At 48.5% G+C, this 19119-nt stretch overlaps 1 protein-coding gene and 1 long non-coding RNA gene across 3 annotated transcripts; one reads left to right on the plus strand and one right to left on the minus strand.

The window, feature by feature from the left end:
• Positions 1 to 410: 410 nt before the first annotated feature.
• LOC122384515 lies at positions 411 to 2405 on the plus strand. Its single transcript, XR_006257051.1, has 3 exons — positions 411 to 449; positions 654 to 726; positions 1675 to 2405. It is a non-coding gene; the product is annotated as an uncharacterized LOC122384515 (long non-coding RNA).
• A 206-nt stretch (positions 2406 to 2611) lies between these two features.
• Positions 2612 to 18477, minus strand: LOC122384509 (aquaporin-11-like). 2 transcript variants are annotated; one of them, XM_043372019.1, is made up of 5 exons: positions 18283 to 18477; positions 6810 to 6985; positions 6305 to 6497; positions 3262 to 3482; positions 2612 to 3054 (listed from the first exon to the last, which is right to left on the minus strand). In XM_043372019.1, the coding sequence occupies exons 2-5, from the start codon at positions 6973 to 6975 to the stop codon at positions 2861 to 2863; spliced, it is 774 nt and encodes a 257-aa protein (XP_043227954.1). In that variant the 5' UTR covers positions 6976 to 6985; positions 18283 to 18477; the 3' UTR covers positions 2612 to 2860. The 2 variants fall into 2 exon arrangements, with proteins under 2 accessions (XP_043227954.1, XP_043227965.1); XM_043372030.1 differs by having other exon boundaries at positions 18279 to 18471.
• Positions 18478 to 19119: the final 642 nt, after the last annotated feature.

A 19119-nucleotide genomic window follows, 5' to 3' on the forward strand; every position in this document is an offset into this window, starting at 1 on the left:
CGAGAAATAGGTCACAGGTCAAAGGTCATTTGGGTCAGGTAGGTGTAAAATTGATAAAATCGGGGGCATTGAAAGTTTCGTCGCGATCGGACGGTTTTTACGCGAGTTACTCACGAAAAACCGATAAAGCGCACCCAAAAAGGCAGAAATATGCACATGCGATATCCTATACTGCGAAAAAAGGTGCATCATTTTTTAACGTCGCCGACAAATTGTAATTACCCTGAGCGTAGGCAAATGTATGGTAGAAAATCCCCCAAGTGAAATACACTACGGCGGAAATAAAATACCCTACGGCGGAGCTCGGTTGCAATTTGTAAATACGCGTCCTGTCATGAAAACTCGGCTCAGGCCTGAAACTCGAGACGCTCGAGACGAAACTGACGCGGTGAGTTGGGTGCAACTGCAAGGGGTGATGATGGTTGTTGGGAGGGTCTCGGGCGTCTCGGGTTATTTTGTCGTATTAATGGATTTTTCGCAACCGTTTCTTCACGAATTTGTACTTCATTCTTGAAATAATATTCGTTCATATGTTAAGTGAAATATTTACAATAAATTTCTTTCGGATTTGAAGGTTTTTAAATAGATTTTCAATGCATACATCACAGAACACTTAGGTACAGTATAAAAATAAAATTGGATGCTTTTTTCAGAGTCTTCGAGTTATAATTCCATGATTTTCTTAGGTAAGATATGATGGAGGGTTGTCTACGACTCAAATTTGTGGTGAGTTGATTCAAGATATTTTCTTGAACTGAATCCGTTCGACTCATGCTTCACTGCACTTCAACTTAAATTGAAATTATTCTATTCTACTCTATACCCAAACATGATAACAAAAATAAGTTTTTCATTAAAAAAAGTGGAAGCTGGCTTCTGCATCAGACCCTGCTTTTAGTTCAGCATCATAATTTGGAAGTATATTAGGCAGCAATGGAAGGCCTTTGAATGCCAAAAGTGTTGTTTCAGGCAAGTCAAAAAGATCTCTGACATGAACTGAACTTAAATCATATGGAATTTAAGAACATTACCCAGTCAGTCAGAGTCAATATTTGAAGTCAAGATTGAAGGCACTGAAAAATCCATCAACTTCACAATCACAGCCCTGGTTTAAAATGCAGTCACTATTGGTGGACACACTTTTATATTGCCCCAATATGAAGTTACCTATCTGAGAACATTTCTCACACTGCAGTTGCACCTTGTACAGATTTTCTCGTAATGGAATTATACATTTGTATGTCCTAAGTAAGTCAGACACTTAAATGTTGTTCTTTCCTAGGTTTATCAGGCTTAAGTGCTTAAAATTTTTGGCTCTTTCTATTAACCACATAGTTTGGCACTGTAGTTGTACCTAGGCACCAAATGTTGTCTGTTGCATGAAGGTTATAGAAATTACCCTGGTCTACATGCTCCTGACCTAACACTCATGGTAAACCTGAGGTATGTGAATGTATCAATATGAGAACAATTTAACAGAATAGTAACTTCTAAGTACACTCCCCAGTTTTTTTAAATAAATTTTTGGTGTCTTTTGGTGTTTCTATGGAGGGGCATTTTCCCTCATTCTTTAATCTTCCAGCTAGTTGTAGTACCTATATGATACCAACATTGGAGTATGTTAACTCCAACTCCAAAAAAGCAGCCTGTGGAATCTGTTATTTGTTGTTTCAGGTGGTATCAGAGGACAGGATTAAACATCCAGAATTTTGAGAGAATATGAATGGAGATCAAAATGATAACATGAAGAATCACACAGAGAATAATGAGCATAGCTGGCTGAAATCCCATTGGCCAGAATTGGCATTCTTTACTGGACTGACTGGAATGTCCATGCTTGTTGGATTTGGCACAACACTAGCTGCTGCAAAGAAGTCAGACCCTCAATATTTTGGTGAAGGTCTTTCACCCAAGATTCCAAATGGGGAGAAAAATGCCGCAGAAGTGTTTGAATCAGGAACTTCACTAGCAATGAAGGCCTTGAGAAGGGCTACTATGTACTCTGTTGGTGGGTTTTCATTGTTTTGCTTCACTGTGTGGAAGCTAAGTGGTGCCAGCAATTTTGAAGAATTCCGTCTGAAGATGGGTCAGTTGCTCCCATCTGTACCAAGGAGTGACCCACCCACCTCAAAGGTAGACTTTGAGAACCTGTCTGAACTTTTTCAATATGTCATAGATGAAGACAAAAAGAAAAAGGGACTTTCAGAAGGCTCAACAAAGGCTAGTGATTAGATTTAGTGTTGAATGGGACTTGGAGTAAATGACCCTTTTGTGATTGAACATGATGTTGTGTTTGCTGCAAGTGGGCATTGTGATGAGCGTTGTTGAAGTGTTAACACTGGCAAAATGCAATTGTGTTCTGCTAGTGTCTCGTCATGGAAATATTACCACAAACACTTCTGAAATGTAGTGGTTTCTAGCCTGTTGAGGTCCATTCTAGGCGGGGAACACATCTGAACATCACCCCATCCCTCCGCCTCAATTCATATCATTTGAAGTGTGTCTGCAATGCTTTCTGCCGAAATTGAGCCTTGAAAATCATCTGCTCTTCGTTGCAGCCCGTATAATCGCTTCTCTGGTCGATTGCTCTCCTCTGGTCTGAAGACATTGATTCAAGGGCAATGAGTTCATTTATTTGCAGTTTTCATACACTACACGCATGCACGCTCACATATTTGTATTTGTATACATTTCTGGCGTCAAAAGTGAAAGTTGGCCGTTTCAGCTGGACGATTATGGCAGTGTAGCTTGCCAGCTTCAAGCTCTGACGGCTTTCTCCTCGTGTACCCTGTCTCCTCCGTTCAGAAGTCAACCAGTGTAAAACAGCCTCCGAACGGACACCAGGTGTTGGCGTTCCGACTCAGTCCCGCTTGTGCTCGGCGCGGCCGGTGAGCGTGGGCCGCAGCAGCGGATAGAGCTGAGTGGAGAGCAGCGCGCCGGCCGTGGCCGCGCACCAGTACACGGCCACGTGCTCGGCCACAGTGTGACCGCGGCAGCCCAGCTTCAGCGCGCTCGCCAACATCGGGTTGTAGTAGCCGCCCGAGTAGTTAAAGCCTGCCAGCAAGAGGTGCGTCATGTCTGACATCAGCACGGTGCTTCGTGGTGAAAGAAAACTGAAAGGGAGTAATTGCTTCCGTTCGGTATAGAATGTAGCATGATATTTCATCGCGCGAAATCGCCAAAGAAACTACACACTCGTATGTGTCTTCATCGAGGTCGTTTGGGGTACAATGATCTGTCTCGCTGACGGTATCAGCCTACCTGCGACGACCAGCGATGTGGCGCAGAACGCGTCAATGGCGGTGGCAAAGCGGTGCTGGCGCTCGTGCAGCGCGCGCGCCACCAGCCGGCAGAGGAGCACGGCCACGCCCTCGACCAGAGCGCCGTGCAGCGGCGACACCTGCAGGTCGGCAGTGCACGCCTCCGCCCAGCGGCCCCGGTGGCCGGCGGCCAGCTCCAGCCACCAGAGGGCGCGCACGTACCTGCCGACAGCACCGGCGTGGTCAGCACTTCAGCTCGTGAATGCATTCTCACAGCCCACAACACGAGGTAAATGGGTAACAATGCTTACCTAAATTTTTACCTTCTGACGCAGTTTCAAATATAATGTCACAACGCTCGACCGTTATCATAATTCCCATGCCTGCCAACAGCGCGTACTCTGCCGAGAGGACACGCGTCGCGTTCCCACGGATATCGCGGCCATAACGTGTCGTCCGTCACCCCGCGTATCTTCGCTCATCCGCGGTACTTAGTGAGGCGGCCAGCCAGGCACCTCGCTGCCCAGGCTGTTTGCTCCGCATGTAAGTAGGGGAGAGTGGGGTAATTTGGCCGGTGGTATAAATTGGCCGCCCCCACCTGTACGATGTCTAATAAAAGTGAGTGAAATAACGCTAGTCTCTATTCATTTGTCATGGGTAGAAATAACTGGAGGACAAATGTCAAAACTTTGCCCCTCGTAGTTTTATTCAAAATTAATAAAACGTTAATTTCATTAGAAAATGGTAACTTTTACTTCTGTTTACAAAGTTGTATAACATGTAGTATTTGGGCTAAAAACGAATTCAGACATTATAGCGCCATTCTTGGGGGTGTTAAGCGGATCAAAGAGCAATTTCATCTAATTCCGTATAGCCGTGATGACTTTATACACAAAAATTTTCAGAATGGCAATATGGGGTAATTTGGCCGGGACTAGCGGGGCAACATGGCCGGTGCGCTCATGGTCACTATGCTGGGACGGCCGAGTTTTCATGGTCAATTGTACCATAAATGACATGATTCATGACCAACTTTGACTACTTTGATGCCTTGCTTCCGATTGGTCAACTGTAAGAGCATGTGACGTCATCAAAGGTTACCAAACGTTTTTTGCTAATAAATCCTTACATAAAAATGGTACAGCCACACAAATGGTCTCATTCTGTTCAGCTCGCCAAGGCGCATCGAATGATATGCATGATGACCTTGAACTCACGTAACCTTGAGGTCAAGCGACCTGAGGTAACGTGACCTGAAGCCAAACTTGACCTTGACCTTGACCTTGACCTCTCGAGGTCAACACATACATGTTTCGATGCGGAATGACGAGAGAATTACGATGGTGTTTTTAGTTTTGGCCTCGCTTGATTACTTCAAAAGTTATTCGTTAAAAACTGTCTTCGCATCTAGAGCCGCTAATTTGGCTATTTTGACCGCTGTGACCCCATGAGTCAGCCTCCAAAATGTGGTAAATGCGTCATAGGACACACGTCATTGCTGAATCTGAAGCTGACGCGCAATATAACAGAAAATTCCGACCGCAAACTAACACCGGCCAAATTACCCCACACCCCCGGCCAAATAACCCTGCTAGTGGGGCAATTTGGCCGCCTTGCAGACCTTTGTAATACGTCACAATTTCAATATAAGTAATTACTCCATCATTTCAAGTTCACTGTCCAGTAAAGTAAAATGAATGCGACACCTGCCAGCGTTGAGAAAATGCAGAAATGTGTCGTCAATTTTAAAGGAAGGGTGCCACCTTCCGAAATTTTTGTTCTATGAATCTATTTTACTTATTTGAATTTTTAGACGTGGTTAGCGCGTCCACAATATACAAAAAACCGAAACATTGCATTTAATACATTGGCCAAAAAAAAAAAGATCGTTGTTTATATCACCACTACAACTCAAGGTCGTTTGATGTGGCAGCTAGGACGGCTGGCATATCCTGTTGTCATGGCAACATATCATTCTGCCATTTGCATTGATGGCGCAACTGAGACAAAAAGATGAACAAATAAAAAGAAAGAAGATAACATGATTTGAACTAAAGGTTTCATCAAAAGAACATCAGAAAGAACATCAGAAAAGAACATCAAATCAAGATTACCATCAAATAAGTCGAGTAAAGGTTTTTCCTTTACAATGCTTAAGAGATCTATGGAACCCTTCACCCTTCATGCAACTTACTAGAAAAACTTCCCAATTAAAATTTTAAAACTTAAGTGTATACCATAAAGAAAAAATATACCCTTTCAAAATGATAAAACATGCTTCAAAAGTATAACTTTTATACATACCTTTGCTGATTTCATGTTTTATAAAATACCCTTAACACGACGAGGAAATAGTGCTGAAGATTTTTGCCTGCCAAAATGCTGGCAGCAAAACTGGCAAATGATAACTTCACGTGCGGATTCAATGCTGACCGTCTCGAGCATAGGTAAGTGAAGCCGGTTTTTAGGTTCATGTGAGGCTAATCTTGTAAAAACTGCGTTGTGTCCAAAAGGTGGCACCCTTCCTTTAAGTTACATCGTTTTCTAAAAAAAGCGGCCAAATTACCCCACTCTCCCCTACTGCTGCCCTCTGGTATAGGAACGCGATCGGCTCTAGTCATCTGGTAGAGCCGATGCTAAAGCCGAAACATTTTCTTCTTCACTAGTTGATCCCATCTCTTCCACCACACATGTGAATGATGCGGAGCGCTCAAGATTTCTCGCATCACAATTCACACGTGACCGTTACGATATGCAATGCGCCTACCCACTTCCTGCGAAATGGCTAAACGTGTGACATTATAATAACTTACAATAAGTTCATGATTGATCACCCGCTTCTAAACAACTCAACCTCGTGGAACTGGGAACGTTCTTTGTGCTTTCATGTCTCAAATTGTCGGTCAACTGATTTCGAATGTAAAATGATAAGCAAGATGGAGATGAAGGAAAGTCCTAAAGTTATGTCTAAAACAGGACTCATTGGTGCATTATCTAAAATACACATTGGCTGCACGTCTGCACGAGCCCGCCAGCCAACTGACCTCCAGGTGGCCCAGCCTCCGATGACCTCAGCCAGGATGCGCAGCGCCGCCGTGCCAGCCGCCTGCTGTCCCAGCCACCAGTCCTCGACGTGAAGGTACGGGCACGCGTACACCTCGCCCCACGCGTACGACTGGTATATGCACAACAGGAACAGGTAGACGGCGTACGTTCCTACTCCGTAACTTCCAGCGACTGCCGAAGGCGATGTGTGCGGGTGAGACTCAAAAAGCAACAAATCGGCTTTAGTGTTCAAACATATACGCTGAAAGACAGGATCACGTGCATGCATGTGTTCAAGACAACCCTTTGGTGTTATGCCAAGACAATGTAAGTCGTGCGGTCATTGATATGCAAACCAATGAGCATGAAATATGCACGCGTGCAGTGATAATGTTCTGAATGGACATTGGTAACACCGGATGAGTGAACAGACAAGTTTCAGAGGGTTTTGAGCCGTGTCCACTATCAGATGTGATCGGTGTGCGTCGATCGGGAGTCACTCACTGATGCCCAGCTCGAAGGCGCAGGCGCAGAGCTCGCTGGCCGTGATGGCCTCGGCGAGGAGTCGTCGCAGCTCGGCGCTGTGGACGGACCTGCGGACCGTCAGCCGCAGCAGGTGGGCCACCAGGCAGGCGAACAGCACCACCGCCGTCGAGACGGCCAGCGACATGGCGCGGCGCCTACGGGCACCAGGAAACGTCAGGTGCCTGGAGACACCGCGGACACGTCAGACGCCTATAGGCACCAGGAAACGTCAGGTGCCTGGAGACACCGGGGCACGTCAGGCGCCTACAGGCACCAGGAAACGTCAGGTGCCTGGAGACACCGGGGCACGTCAGGCGCCTGCAGACACCGCGGACTCGTCGGGAGCCTACCGACACCGCGGACTCGTCCGGAGCCTACCGACACCGGGGCTCGTCATGCGCCGCGCCGGACCGCGCAGCTCCGATACCGCCCACCGCGTCGGCCCGCCAAGCTGAGGTAGGACCTTTGCTAAGAGTAATGGGCACCCAATGCTCCGACCGGGGAGGGCACATGTTACAAGCCAACAGACGGTCACTAATTTCCCATTATCCCACCGGAACCTTCTGACATTACCGCTGATGATGAATGAGCCTGCCATTACACCGCACACCGCAACGGGTAAACGCCAGTCCTGTTCTCACCGAAGGCACTATTCTCCTAACTTCCTCCCCCCCCCCCCCGTGAAAGGTGCATAGTTCCGCCGCTAAGCGTGGAAGGCACAAGATACTTCTTACATCAGATGCCACCTGTCTGCCATGCGCACCGACTGGGGGGGGGGCGGATATCCGCCCCCCCCCTGAGTTATTGTTGCAAATAGCGGAAATCGCGGCGCAACTTGGCATGACTATTCCCTCATCAATTTTACACATTGTGTGCAAGGTTGAACCTCCTACCTTTCAAGGTCAGGTCACCAGGTCACTTTGAATGACCCGACCTCAAATCACTTTTGCAACTTAGTCACTCACCGTGTCAGAGCTACAGTAGATGACGGAGTCCTTTGAAACTTGTAGGATGTAACGATGTCATTAGAAGCTACAATTTATATAGGTATTTCGGAATTTTGATATCGATGCCCTAAGGTCAGGTCAATTTCTTAACCACCCCATTATAAGTCAATGGGGAACAATCAACTCCCTTATTTTACACTAAAACGCGTCGGAATGGCCTAATATACCTACCATGAGTGACTTCACATACGATCAACCTTGGCTACCTTGAGGCCTTTTTTGCTCTTGGGCAGCTGTAAGGTCGTGTGACGTCATCTAAGGTCACCGACGATTTTTGCTAATAACTCATTACCTGAACGAGATACAGCCGCGCAGATGATCTCATTGTGTTCAGCTCGTCAAGGCGCATCGAATGATATACATGACCTTGAGGTCACCAACCTTTGACCTTGACCTTTCGACATAGGCGTAGGAACGTTTTCGAAAGTGGGGGGGCCAGGGTCCCAGAGATCCAAAACCTAACCTACCCCCAAAGTCCGATTTCTCCTCGGATTTCGGCCACTTTGTTTTCGCAAACATGCTCAGAGGTTTAAAAAAATCGAGACAAAAAAAGAAAAAAATTGGTTGAAATTTCAGGGAGTCTCCCGTCCATAAACTCAAACTGATGGACGCGTTCCCCTGTCCTCCGCAGCCGTTGGCACCCATGCAAATACCAGAGGCATCCAGCAACTTTTTCATTACGAGCAAGCGTGAAACGTGCAAAGCGAGTCTTTTCAATATACCTATAAAAATCAGCATGAACGGCCCAGCTAGGCTCAGCCAGGCCTATAACGTTTTTAAGAGGTTTTATATCAGCGACCACTGCAACTGGGCTGATTGACTATCACTTATCAGAGGCCGGTGTGGGACTTTTAGACGGTCTGGGCCTTCAGAGGCCAGTTTAACCCTCCACGGCCCGGTCCTATAGGTTTTCTACATACGCGCTGGCCGAGGGGGCGGGGGGCGGGTACGACCCCCCTCGCCGTTTCGCCCCAGGTGGAGCTAGCGCGTCGCGGTAAAACGAGCGTGTGCGCCGTTACGAGACGCAGAGATCGATACCCGATTTTATGGTCCTAGGTCAACCGGTGACCTCTGACACCGTTCCGTGCTTCTATCCTCAGGATACTGAAATCCTTCTCCTCCACACCGCAACCCCCTCCGGGCTGGACAGGCAACTTTATCTCATGCGGGCTGCTCCCTTGGAGCGGCACCGCTGCTCCCGAGGGAGCGCACCCTGTAGCCGGGTGCAGTGAGTGCCTTGGGGCTGGGTGGCCTGTCCTCTGGACGGGCTCAGCCCCGGCGACTCACTAGGGTGCCTGCCCAGACCAATGTCTCCCCCTATATCCTATCATCCTTCCGGCTCTGAAATGGTCTCATTGGACCGAAAGGGCCTAACCCAACAAAACAAACAAAAACCGGTGACCTCTGAGGTCAGGTCAAGTGCCTCAAGGCACGGTTCCGTTTTTGGTGAATAACTTCGCAAAAAATGGCCGCAGAGCCGCGATTTTGCCAGCATCGTGTTCGCCTCTCTCAGGCGCGTCGAATGATATACTTTTTGTTTGGGTGAGGTAAACTTAGGGTGTTGACCTCGGGTCACGGTCAGGTCGGCGTCCCCAGGTCACGAAATTGGTCGAAGGAGGTCATGTCGCATATCATTCGATTCGGCAGGTCTTCTTGAGTCCATAGGTGGCTTTCCCGACTCGCTAGCTCAATTTGATCGGTACCTAGTTATTGACGAAAAACTAATAAGACCCTTATAACTTCATAAATGACGTCGCGCAAGGTCAACATTGCAAAAGTGACGCATCGAACCTTGCAAGGAGTGCATGAAATCACGATTCGGTGTGCTTGAGATAGTTGGAGATCGATCGTTCCCGGCGCCAGGAAAAGTTTTCAGTTTATCCCCATTGACTTATACCTAATGGTGAGGTCACGAAAATGACCTGACCTCATATGAACTTTAGGAAAAATCCGAGATATAGTTACATTATACAAGTTGAGAGACTCCTATTGGATACTAGGTCCTCCAAGGTTCATTTCCCTGTGAAATCTCCTCTGGCAGTGAGGGCGTTGCGAAGTTGCGACATCTGAAGAACGTGCAGAGGTTCACTTATGGACCACATGGGTCAGTGACCTGATCTGACCCGAAAATGCGTTTGGTGTCAAAAGATCCCGTTTGATTCAAAGGTCAGGTATGCCAAGCTTCAGCTCTCTATCGCCGGCGTGTTCGGAGCTATCGCGAAAAAAAACTATGGAGGGGCGGCACCCGCCCCCCCCCCCCCCGGCCGGCGAGGGTTAAGGCCCTCAGAGACCAGTACAGGGCCTGCAAAGGGCAAGATGAGACCTTAAGATGCCGACTTGGGCCATCAGAGGCTAATGTGGGTCCTTACAGGTCAGCATGGGCCCTTAGAGGTCAGTGTGGGGCCCTAAAAGACCGGCATGGGCCGGCGTTGGACCCCTAGGCCAAGGTGGACCCTCAGAGGCCGATGCGGACCCTTAGAGGCCGGCATCGGGTCTTCAGAATTCAGTGCGGGGCCCTCAAAGGCACCTAAAGGCTAGTCTTGGGACCCCAGAGACAGAAATGAGGCCACCAGAGGCCGGTGTGAGGCCCTCAGACGCCGGCTGGGCCCTTGAGGCCGGTTTAGGGGCCCTCAAATGAGGTCAATGTGGGTTCTCAGCGGTCAATGTGGGCGCTTGACCGCCACTGAAGGGCCCTCCGAGATCAGTGTAGGACCCTCAAAGACTGGTTTGGGAGCTGTTAATAGCTAGCGTGGGATTCTCGAGCCTCTTGACAATCGAATAAGGGCCAGAGCCCCATACGCCCCTGGGGGCCCATTGGTTGTTTGGGGGGGGCCAAATGATATGATGGCCCCCTGATTAGCCTTTGGAGGGGGAAGGGCATGGCCCTGATCCCCCTCTGCGACCGCCACTGCACTGAAAGTGGAAGGGGCAGAAACAGACATTGCTGGCCCCCAGCCTGTTTGAACCGAGGCTGAGGCACGGTCACCTTGGCCCCCAGCTAGTACGCCTTTGACGAACTATGCCGACCCCAAGCAGATAAGGTCAAGCGTTGGTCGTTTGTATACGCATTCTCCTGCACCGTGCTAGTATTGTCTTAGTATTGCCTATACCTTTTTAGTGCTCGCTGTCCCGCGCCTCGTATTCAACAAAATGCTGTCACCAGGACTCACAGTCTTGTCTCTGATATGGTTTCCTTCATTGAGTGAAGGAAATTGCGGTCAATAACGCTGTAGAAACAAAAAGGAATCCTCATTAAAGGGCAAGCTGAATAGTTGTCAAGTTACCGGGTGGTAGGTTAGGTACAGACAGACACTTAAGTCAGCAAAAAGTGGGGGGGGCCAGTTAACATTGCTGGCCCCCCCACCTCCGAAAGTGGGGGGGCCATGGCCCCCCCGGCCCCCCTGTTCCTACGCCTATGCCTTTCGAGGTCAACATACATCTGTTTCAATGCGGATCAACGAAGGGATCACGATGGTGCTATTAGTTTGTTCCTAGCTTTTATACTTCGAAAGTTATTCGAGAAAAACTTAATATCTAGTGCCGCTATTTTCACTTTTTTACCCCTGTGACGTCATCTTTGACCTGACCTGAAAATGACCCCACTAAAAATTGTAGACTTTGTTGGTGTGTACCCTATGTCGTTAACCGCTTATCGCTATCTTTGTTCGTTCTCAAGATCTCGGGGGGGGGGGGGCGTATATCCGCCTCCTGTCGGATGCAAGTGGGCGCGGACCCCCGTCGGTGCGCGACGGGGGTCGCGATGGGCGCCACTCACCAGTCACCACTCACCAGACCCAATAAGTGTCTGTTACCACCCCTTCAAACGGTATAGTTCCGTCGTAAACCCACTATACGTCCCAGCGTCAAGACAGCAATGGGCTTTATAGGCTTGTTATAGGTTACCTACCTGACTAAAGGTGCAGAACAGAACCTACCGCAACTCGTCAGTTGTTGCCCCCGAAAACCTTAAAACGAAAAGCACTAGCCACCGGATATAGTGGCAGGCGAAACGAAATGCCAGGCGGCTCCCGGAGCCTCCTGGACCGACCACTTCCTCTGGCCGCCCTGGGCTAGGAATTCGGACCGATTCATAAAAAGCTGTCGGGCTGCCCTCCCCACCCTGCGTGAATGCATTAGGGCAAGCGCGGTCGCAGAGAAGTGCTGGAGAGGCATGCAGTCGGACCCAATTTGTGTGTGATATGCGCGGACGGATCGCACCATGGTCTAAAGTCAGAAGTATCTTCCCTCCATCCGGTTCACGCGTATCCTCTGACTGAGCGGCATTCGCTAACCTTCCCGTCTCGCAGAAGGCCGGTGACCGGCCTCGCCGCGCAGCGCGCCCGACGCCCCTCCGCTCGGCCATGAGAGCCAAGGTCGCCACGCGAGTGACGAGACTCGTACGGCGGTCCAGGACCTAGGTTACACGGGTGAAACTGAGGACCGTGACCGAGCTTACGCGACTGGCACACTCAAACGGGCGCTAGCTGGCACCCTTATGGCTAATTGTTGGCCGTGCCTGGACACTAGAATCGTTAGCTCCAGAAGCACGCCACATCTGGCAGACGCCCAATAGAGCACATGTGCGGTCACTCAGCATGACACACGTAGTAAGGGGCGGGGCGAGGGAGGGAAGGTAGGGAGCTAACTATGTATATGTTACAGGGAGTATGCGATTTCAGTTAGTTTGCAACGACCCTAGGGTGGTTGTAACCTCCCTGAACGATCAGTTTGTTTGCAACGACCCAAGGGACGTTACAAAATAACTGCTCGTTCCGGGACGTTGTAACGAAACTAGGGTCGTTGCAACCTCCCTAGTTAGTATGCAACGAACCTAGGGTTGTTACAAAATAACTAGGGAGTTTAAGAATTCATTGAGTCTCGTTTCACAGGAGGGCCGTCAACAATCTTGTACAATGAAAATCTTGTTCAATCTAGTTCAGTTTAAAAGTAAAGGAGAACAACATTTGAACATTTAGCTCAGGAGTATATGTGGTGCCCGGGACAAAGCACGTAACTGTGATAATTTTGGCTGCATTATATCGCCAGCATATGCTTACATGTAGAAAATATAGTAAGTTACTGTGGTAGGTGTGATGGATATTCGTCGCTATCCGTGTGCGGGTTATCCCTCACACTTTTAGGGGTACGGTTCGGATAAAACCACTCGTTTTTTCGCGATTATCTCACGCTTAAAGCGGCCGATCGTTACGAAATTTTGAGTGTCCTCGAACTTATCTACGTTACTGGTTACACATTCCCTATACAGTTCATGATCCTGAAACCAATGACCTTTGACCTTTGATCTGATTTCTGAGACCATGGCAGACCGAAATGATTTGCTGTTTATGTTAGCCCACATAAAATTGCGTTTCCAGACTTCTATTGTGGTTACATATAAACGTGCCAACATGTGAACTGATGGTTGTCCCATGCATTATGAGGGATTTCAAGTTGACTTGTCAGTTGTCGGCCAGGTCAAGGCCATTGACGTTTGGTGACTTCGGGTGACTGTTTCAAATTTTACGATTTTAAGGTTTTTTTTTAGCTTATTTCGAATCCAGCATTCGTTGAGACATTTGAGAAGTAAGTACATATAGTTGTGGTGCCAATGCAACTTGCTACGAAGCTGTCGCTGGTGGTTTAGGTGCACCTGCTATGAACAGGTGGTGCGGGTGGGACGCCTACTACTTGACCCAAACTTACCCAACCCAGCCTAGCTTAAAGGGACCCTCCCACCTTAACATTAGATTTGAGTTGAGATAGCCAAAATGGGGTCCCTGGCTCACAATTACCGGTTTCGGCACTCACAACATCGAGAAATGCCTTAAATCGGAAATATTGAATTTCAAAATTGCAGCATTTTGATTCAGAGGGGCTAATGCTTAGGAATACCCCTCTGAATGTGTGACGTCAGCGCAAATATCTAACGATTTTTAAATGTTTGACTAAAACGTTTTGTAGCACGCGGTGGTATATGCTATTTGCGCGCAACATCTGCCGCAAACGCCGCACTTCTAAAATAAAGTCGCTAGAAACAGCGGAGATCCCAAAAAAAGTAAACAAAAGTAAAAGTCTAATATCTTGAAAACCGGTGAATATTTTTCGGTGAAATTTGGTAGATATTCGTTTTCGCTCTTTCTGAACCGAGCGACATCACTTTCATGCCAATTCATAAACTTTTTTGAAGGTGGGAGGGTCCCTTTAACCCGCGCCCCGTAGGGGGGGGGCCGAAACGGCCCCTCCCTGTCCTTTTCGGTCGATATCTCCTAAACGGCTGGAGATATCGCCACTAAACTTTCAGGACCCCTCCGGGCATCAATTTTACACATTGTGACCAAAAATTTTTCCAGAGGCTATGATAGGTTGGCCACAAATGACGTCAGAGTGACGTCATGTTCTGTCATTTTCGACCGAAAAAAGACCTTCGCGAGAAGACCTGTCAGGACTACAGCTTTGAAGATACAGAAAAATGATCCAGACATAAAAGGTGTAGAATTGACAGGGCTACAAAACTGCTATCTCGAATTTTTGAAATTATTGAGTTTTGACCCCCAAAAATCAAAAAAGCATTTTTTTGGATATATTCGCCAAAAAATCCAAAAAGTTTTTTGAGTTTCGAAAAAACCGGAATATATGTGATAGTGCCTACCGTCTTCTATCTACATACCAAATTTCAGATCGATACCTCGTTTTTTGGCCAAGTTATAGCGAAAAAACTGTTCAAAAATGATGACGTCAAATTTTCAAACTCAATTTTTGGCAATTCTAGAACTCGTAGAGCAAAACGAAGACCACCATTAGACTCCCCGTGACGAGCTGCATCGAATCGATACCCATTTTATGCAAAAATATCAACTTTGAAATTTGACCTAATTTGACCTGACCTTGACCTGACCTTCACAAAAACGTGACCTAGGCTGGCCCCAAAGGCTGCCTAACCCACATAATCGCATTTGTCATGTAAAATGGACCATAAAACATGTATCACACGACACATTCATATTGTGACCCCCGGTGACCTGACCTCGCTGTGACCTGACCTGGTATCAGTGACCTCAGATAGCAAAGTATGTGTTTGACGAACAATGTACCATCAATGGTTTTCAATAAATTACCAATTTACTCGCTTTCACAGCACATTTCTTGAATTGCCTGTGAACGGTGAAAATCTGACCTTTGACCTGACCTGTGACGTCATCGGTTTGACCTAGGTCAATGAAATTTGGTCACAAGGTAGTTCCCGGGTGGGGCTATCGAACGCCGTTTGAATTTTGAAAATCGGCCGGTAACTTTCCGAGATCTTAGGGGGGGCCGAAACGGCCCCCCCCCCCTACGGGTGGTAGGGTCCGCCGGTAGCCCTACGGGGCGCGGGTTAATCCTCGCTCCCCCCTACCTTTTTCTCGATAGCTCCGAAGTCCGAACACGCAAGAAACAGAGAGCTGAAACTAGGCATACCTGACCTTTGATTCAGGCCGGATCGTGTGACACCAACCAGATTTTCAGGTCAGGTCAGGTTACTGACCTATGACGTCATAAGTAGACGGTCCTCAGATGCCGCAACTTCGCAACGCCCTCAGTCCCAGAGGAGCTTGTACAGGGGGATGCAACTTACAGTACGTGCATCTTCTAGAAGTCTCACAACTTGTACCTCTAGGATTTTTCCTAATGATCACATGAGGTCAGGTCGGTCACGTGACCTCACCACTATAAGTCAATTGAGAAAAATGAAAACTGCTATTCTGGCGCCGGGAACGATCTCAAACTATCTCAAGCACACGGATCGTGATTTCATGCACTCCTTGCAAGGTTAGATGCTTCAATTTTGCATTGTTGACGTTGCGTGACGTCATTTATGAGGTCACTAGGGTCATACGAGCTTTTCGTCAATAACTCCCGATCAAACTGAGCTAGGGAGTCGGTCAAGCCACCAATGGACTGAGGAAGACCTGCAAATCGAATAATATGCAACATGACCTCCGGTCCTCTGACCTGACCTGACCTGACCTGATGACCTGACCTCAGGTCAGGCAACATGTCATGTTGCATGAGGTCTCTGGCCTGATCTTGACCCGAGATCAACACCCCAAGTTGACCTCATCCGAACAAAAAGTATACCATTCGACGCGCCTGAGCAAGGTGAGCAGTGAGCACGCTGATGCTAAAATCGCGCTCTGCGACTGTTTTTTAAGAAGTTATTAATCAAAAACCGAACCCGTGTCTTGGGTCACTTGACCTGACCTCAGAGGTCACCGGTTGACCTGAGACCTTAAAATCGGGTACTAGTTGCTGTGTCTCCTAACGGCACACACGCTCGTGATTTCCGCGACGCTCTAACTCCATCAGGGGCGAAAAACGACGAGGGGGTCGTACCAACCCTCCCGCCGGCCGGCGCATTTGTAGAAAACCAGCAGGTCCTGCGGGGTTAACTCTCGCCCTTATTGGTGTTTTTCTCGCCGCAAACGCGCAGGGCGGGGCTAGGTTATTGGTTGACCTTCCTGGTCAGGTCAGTGACTCAAAAGTCGGGAAAATCGGGACCTGTTAAAACTTTGGAGAGTTAGGTTGTTACGAGGTTTTTCGGGGCGCTGATCACGAATTTCATGTTAGCTTTGATCACCGATGATGTCTTGATGTTCTTAGGCCAGGTCCGGTCCGGTCAGGTCAGGTCAACCAGTAGGCGTCTTGCTATAGCTGTCCATGTAGGTGTCAACCACCACTGACAGCTTCGTGACATGGTACGAAGGCGCCAAAATTAATTCGTAAATGTTCAAATGGGTGCTAAATTCGAAATCAGCTCCAAAACTAGCCTGAAAACATATGAACCCAGAAGAAGTGAACTAAGGTCATCAAAGGTCAATGACCTTGACCTGACCTTCACGTGACCTTGACACCCACCATAATGCATGGGACAACCATCATTTCACATGTTTGAACGTTTACAATCACAAATAGAATGGAAACGAGCGGGAAATAGCCGTTTTTACGAAGGGCTTCCTGGCGAATGCACATCTAATTTGAACAAAACTGCACCAAATGTGCACCTAATCTGCACAAAATGTGTACTAGATGGCCGTTGTGAAATACTCCTGAGCTGAATGTTCACATTTTGTTCTCCTTGTCTATTTAAATGAACTAGATTGAACAAGATTTTCATTGGACAAGATTGTTGACGGCCCTCCTGTATAACGAGACTCGATGAATTCTTAAACTCCCTAGTTATTTTGTAACAACCCTAGGTTCGTTGCATACTAACTAGGGAGGTTGCAACGTCCCTAGTTTCATTACAACGTCCCGGAACGAGCAGTTATTTTGTAACGTCCCTAGGGTCGTTGCAAACAAACTGATCGTTCAGGGAGGTTACAACCACCCTAGGGTCGTTGCAAACTAACTGAAATCGCATACTCCCTGTAACATATATACCGTCGCTGCCTGCCGCCGACCGCAGGCGCCTCGACTTTAAACGGTACCATTTGGTATCTTTCTTCTAATTGTCGGTACCTGTCATAGAATATTAATTGCGTTCCAGTTTGCCATTTACCGTAAACCGATGTGCGTGGCAACATATAGTCGTGATATTCCTGCTCGCTACGCGCATGATATACCGCCACTGGAGTCCGAGACACCTGCTACATTTGGCCCGCGATGTTCTCCCCAAGATTCCGTTCTCCCCACCTGCTCTCAGCCATTTTGTCATTCGATTCGATCTGATCGAGGCTACCTCAGACGCCTCAGTCCATTTAGACACCGCATATCTCGAGTTGGCATATCGCACAGTGCACACAACAGGTGCTTCAAATCGTGAGGGAAGATTGGTGATAGGTGCAATGATTCATGCGTCACATAATTCATTCAAGGAAGGAGCAACGACTCGTTGTCATTATTTTTGGTCAAAAATACATTTAAACCGAAACAAGGATACCAATATGTAGATCTATCGTCCATCCCCTTCAGTCGTATTGCATCATGTCCCACTCCCAGCCCCCCCCCCCCCCCCCATCGCTCGCAAAACGTCTTACCTTCTGTTTGTCAAGTACGGCAATATTTCGAGCAAGATCTCGAGGAGTGAGCCCCGATGGCTTGATGCTATGTGTTACCCGCTGCTATGTTTTGGCACGGGTGCTCTTTGCACCGGACCCGGCGCCAAATAACTGGGCTGCAGGCTAAACAGGACGTCGGCCATTCTAGGTATCTATCTTAGCCGGCGGAACTATGCGACTGTGCTGAGTGCTCGCTCCCATTCTCTGAGCGAGACGCTTTTGCGGTTTACACTGTGTTTACTACGTCGGATGTCCGTCGTTCACGCTAGGCCGTCACGAGGAAAAACGTGCATGACGTAGATCATACCCGTGCCCACTGCTACATAGTGCTATCTTGATCTAGTCGCGTTGCAGGGGACGTTTTACTCCGGAGTCCCTGACGGAGTGAGGGAGTGCCCCCGACTCACCTACCGTCAATGGATGGCGGACGGAACAGACGATGTAGCAAAAGACGGTGCTGGTCCGCTGTTGAGCTGGCCCGTCTCGCCGGCGTGGCGCGCGTCGCTGAAACCTCCTCGTTCGCCGCTCACTGACCACTCTGCCGGACGGCCCAGAGCGGCGCCGGCCGGCCGGCGCGGCGGAGCGGACCCTGTACCGGCCGGCCATGGCGACCGTGGCGCCACCGACACCGCCTCAACACGGCACTCGGGGTGTGCGGCAACGGGCGCCGCCCCCTCCCCCTCCCCACTGTCCGCCGGAGCACGCGCCACAGATGGCCGCTGTGATATAAAGACCGTCTGCTCAGCGCATTTTCACACGCGATCTATGCTGCAGATCGAAGTTCTCTCTCTCTCTCTCTCTCTCTCTCTCTCTCTCTCTCTCTCTCTCTCTCTCTCTCTCTCTCTCTCTCTCTCTCTCTCTCTCTCTCTCTCTCTCTCTTCTCTCTCTCTCTCTCTCTCTCTCTCTCTCTCTCTCTCTCTCTCTCTCTCTCTCTCTCTCTCTCTCTCTCTCTCTCTCTCTCTCTCTCTCTCTCTCTCTCTCTCTCTCTCTCTCTCTCTCTCTCTCTCTCTCTCTCTCCCCTCCCCCTTTTCCACACGAGTTTGACGTACTAGTGCCGCTTTTTTCCATTTCTCCTGTTTAAAAATGAAAATATCAACAGAGACCGTAGTTGAACTTGAGCCATGGAGATTGAAACGTTCCTCGTTTCTAGAACAAAGTTTACCTGCAATTTTCAGAAACGAACGGGCGATCGACCGGATTCCGATGACTGACGAGGACGGTAGCCGCTACGCTGGTGATTGTTTTTCG

The sequence above is a fragment of the Amphibalanus amphitrite genome, unplaced genomic scaffold (assembly GCF_019059575.1).
Source record: "Amphibalanus amphitrite isolate SeventyFive unplaced genomic scaffold, NRLGWU_Aamphi_draft 000014F_arrow, whole genome shotgun sequence".
Classification (NCBI taxonomy): Eukaryota; Metazoa; Arthropoda; class Thecostraca; order Balanomorpha; family Balanidae; genus Amphibalanus; species Amphibalanus amphitrite.

Excerpts from the sequence above, each read along its gene's own strand:
- LOC122384509 (XM_043372019.1), bottom strand. The coding sequence starts at position 6,975 with ATGTCGCTGGCCGTCTCGACGGCGGTGGTGCTGTTCGCCTGCCTGGTG. Across the intron at positions 3,483-6,304 it reads GGAGGCTGGGCCACCTGGAG|GTACGTGCGCGCCCTCTGGT; the intron begins GTCAGTTGGCTG and ends TGCTGTCGGCAG. Across the intron at positions 3,055-3,261 it reads CACATCGCTGGTCGTCGCAG|GCTTTAACTACTCGGGCGGC; the intron begins GTAGGCTGATAC and ends TCTTGCTGGCAG.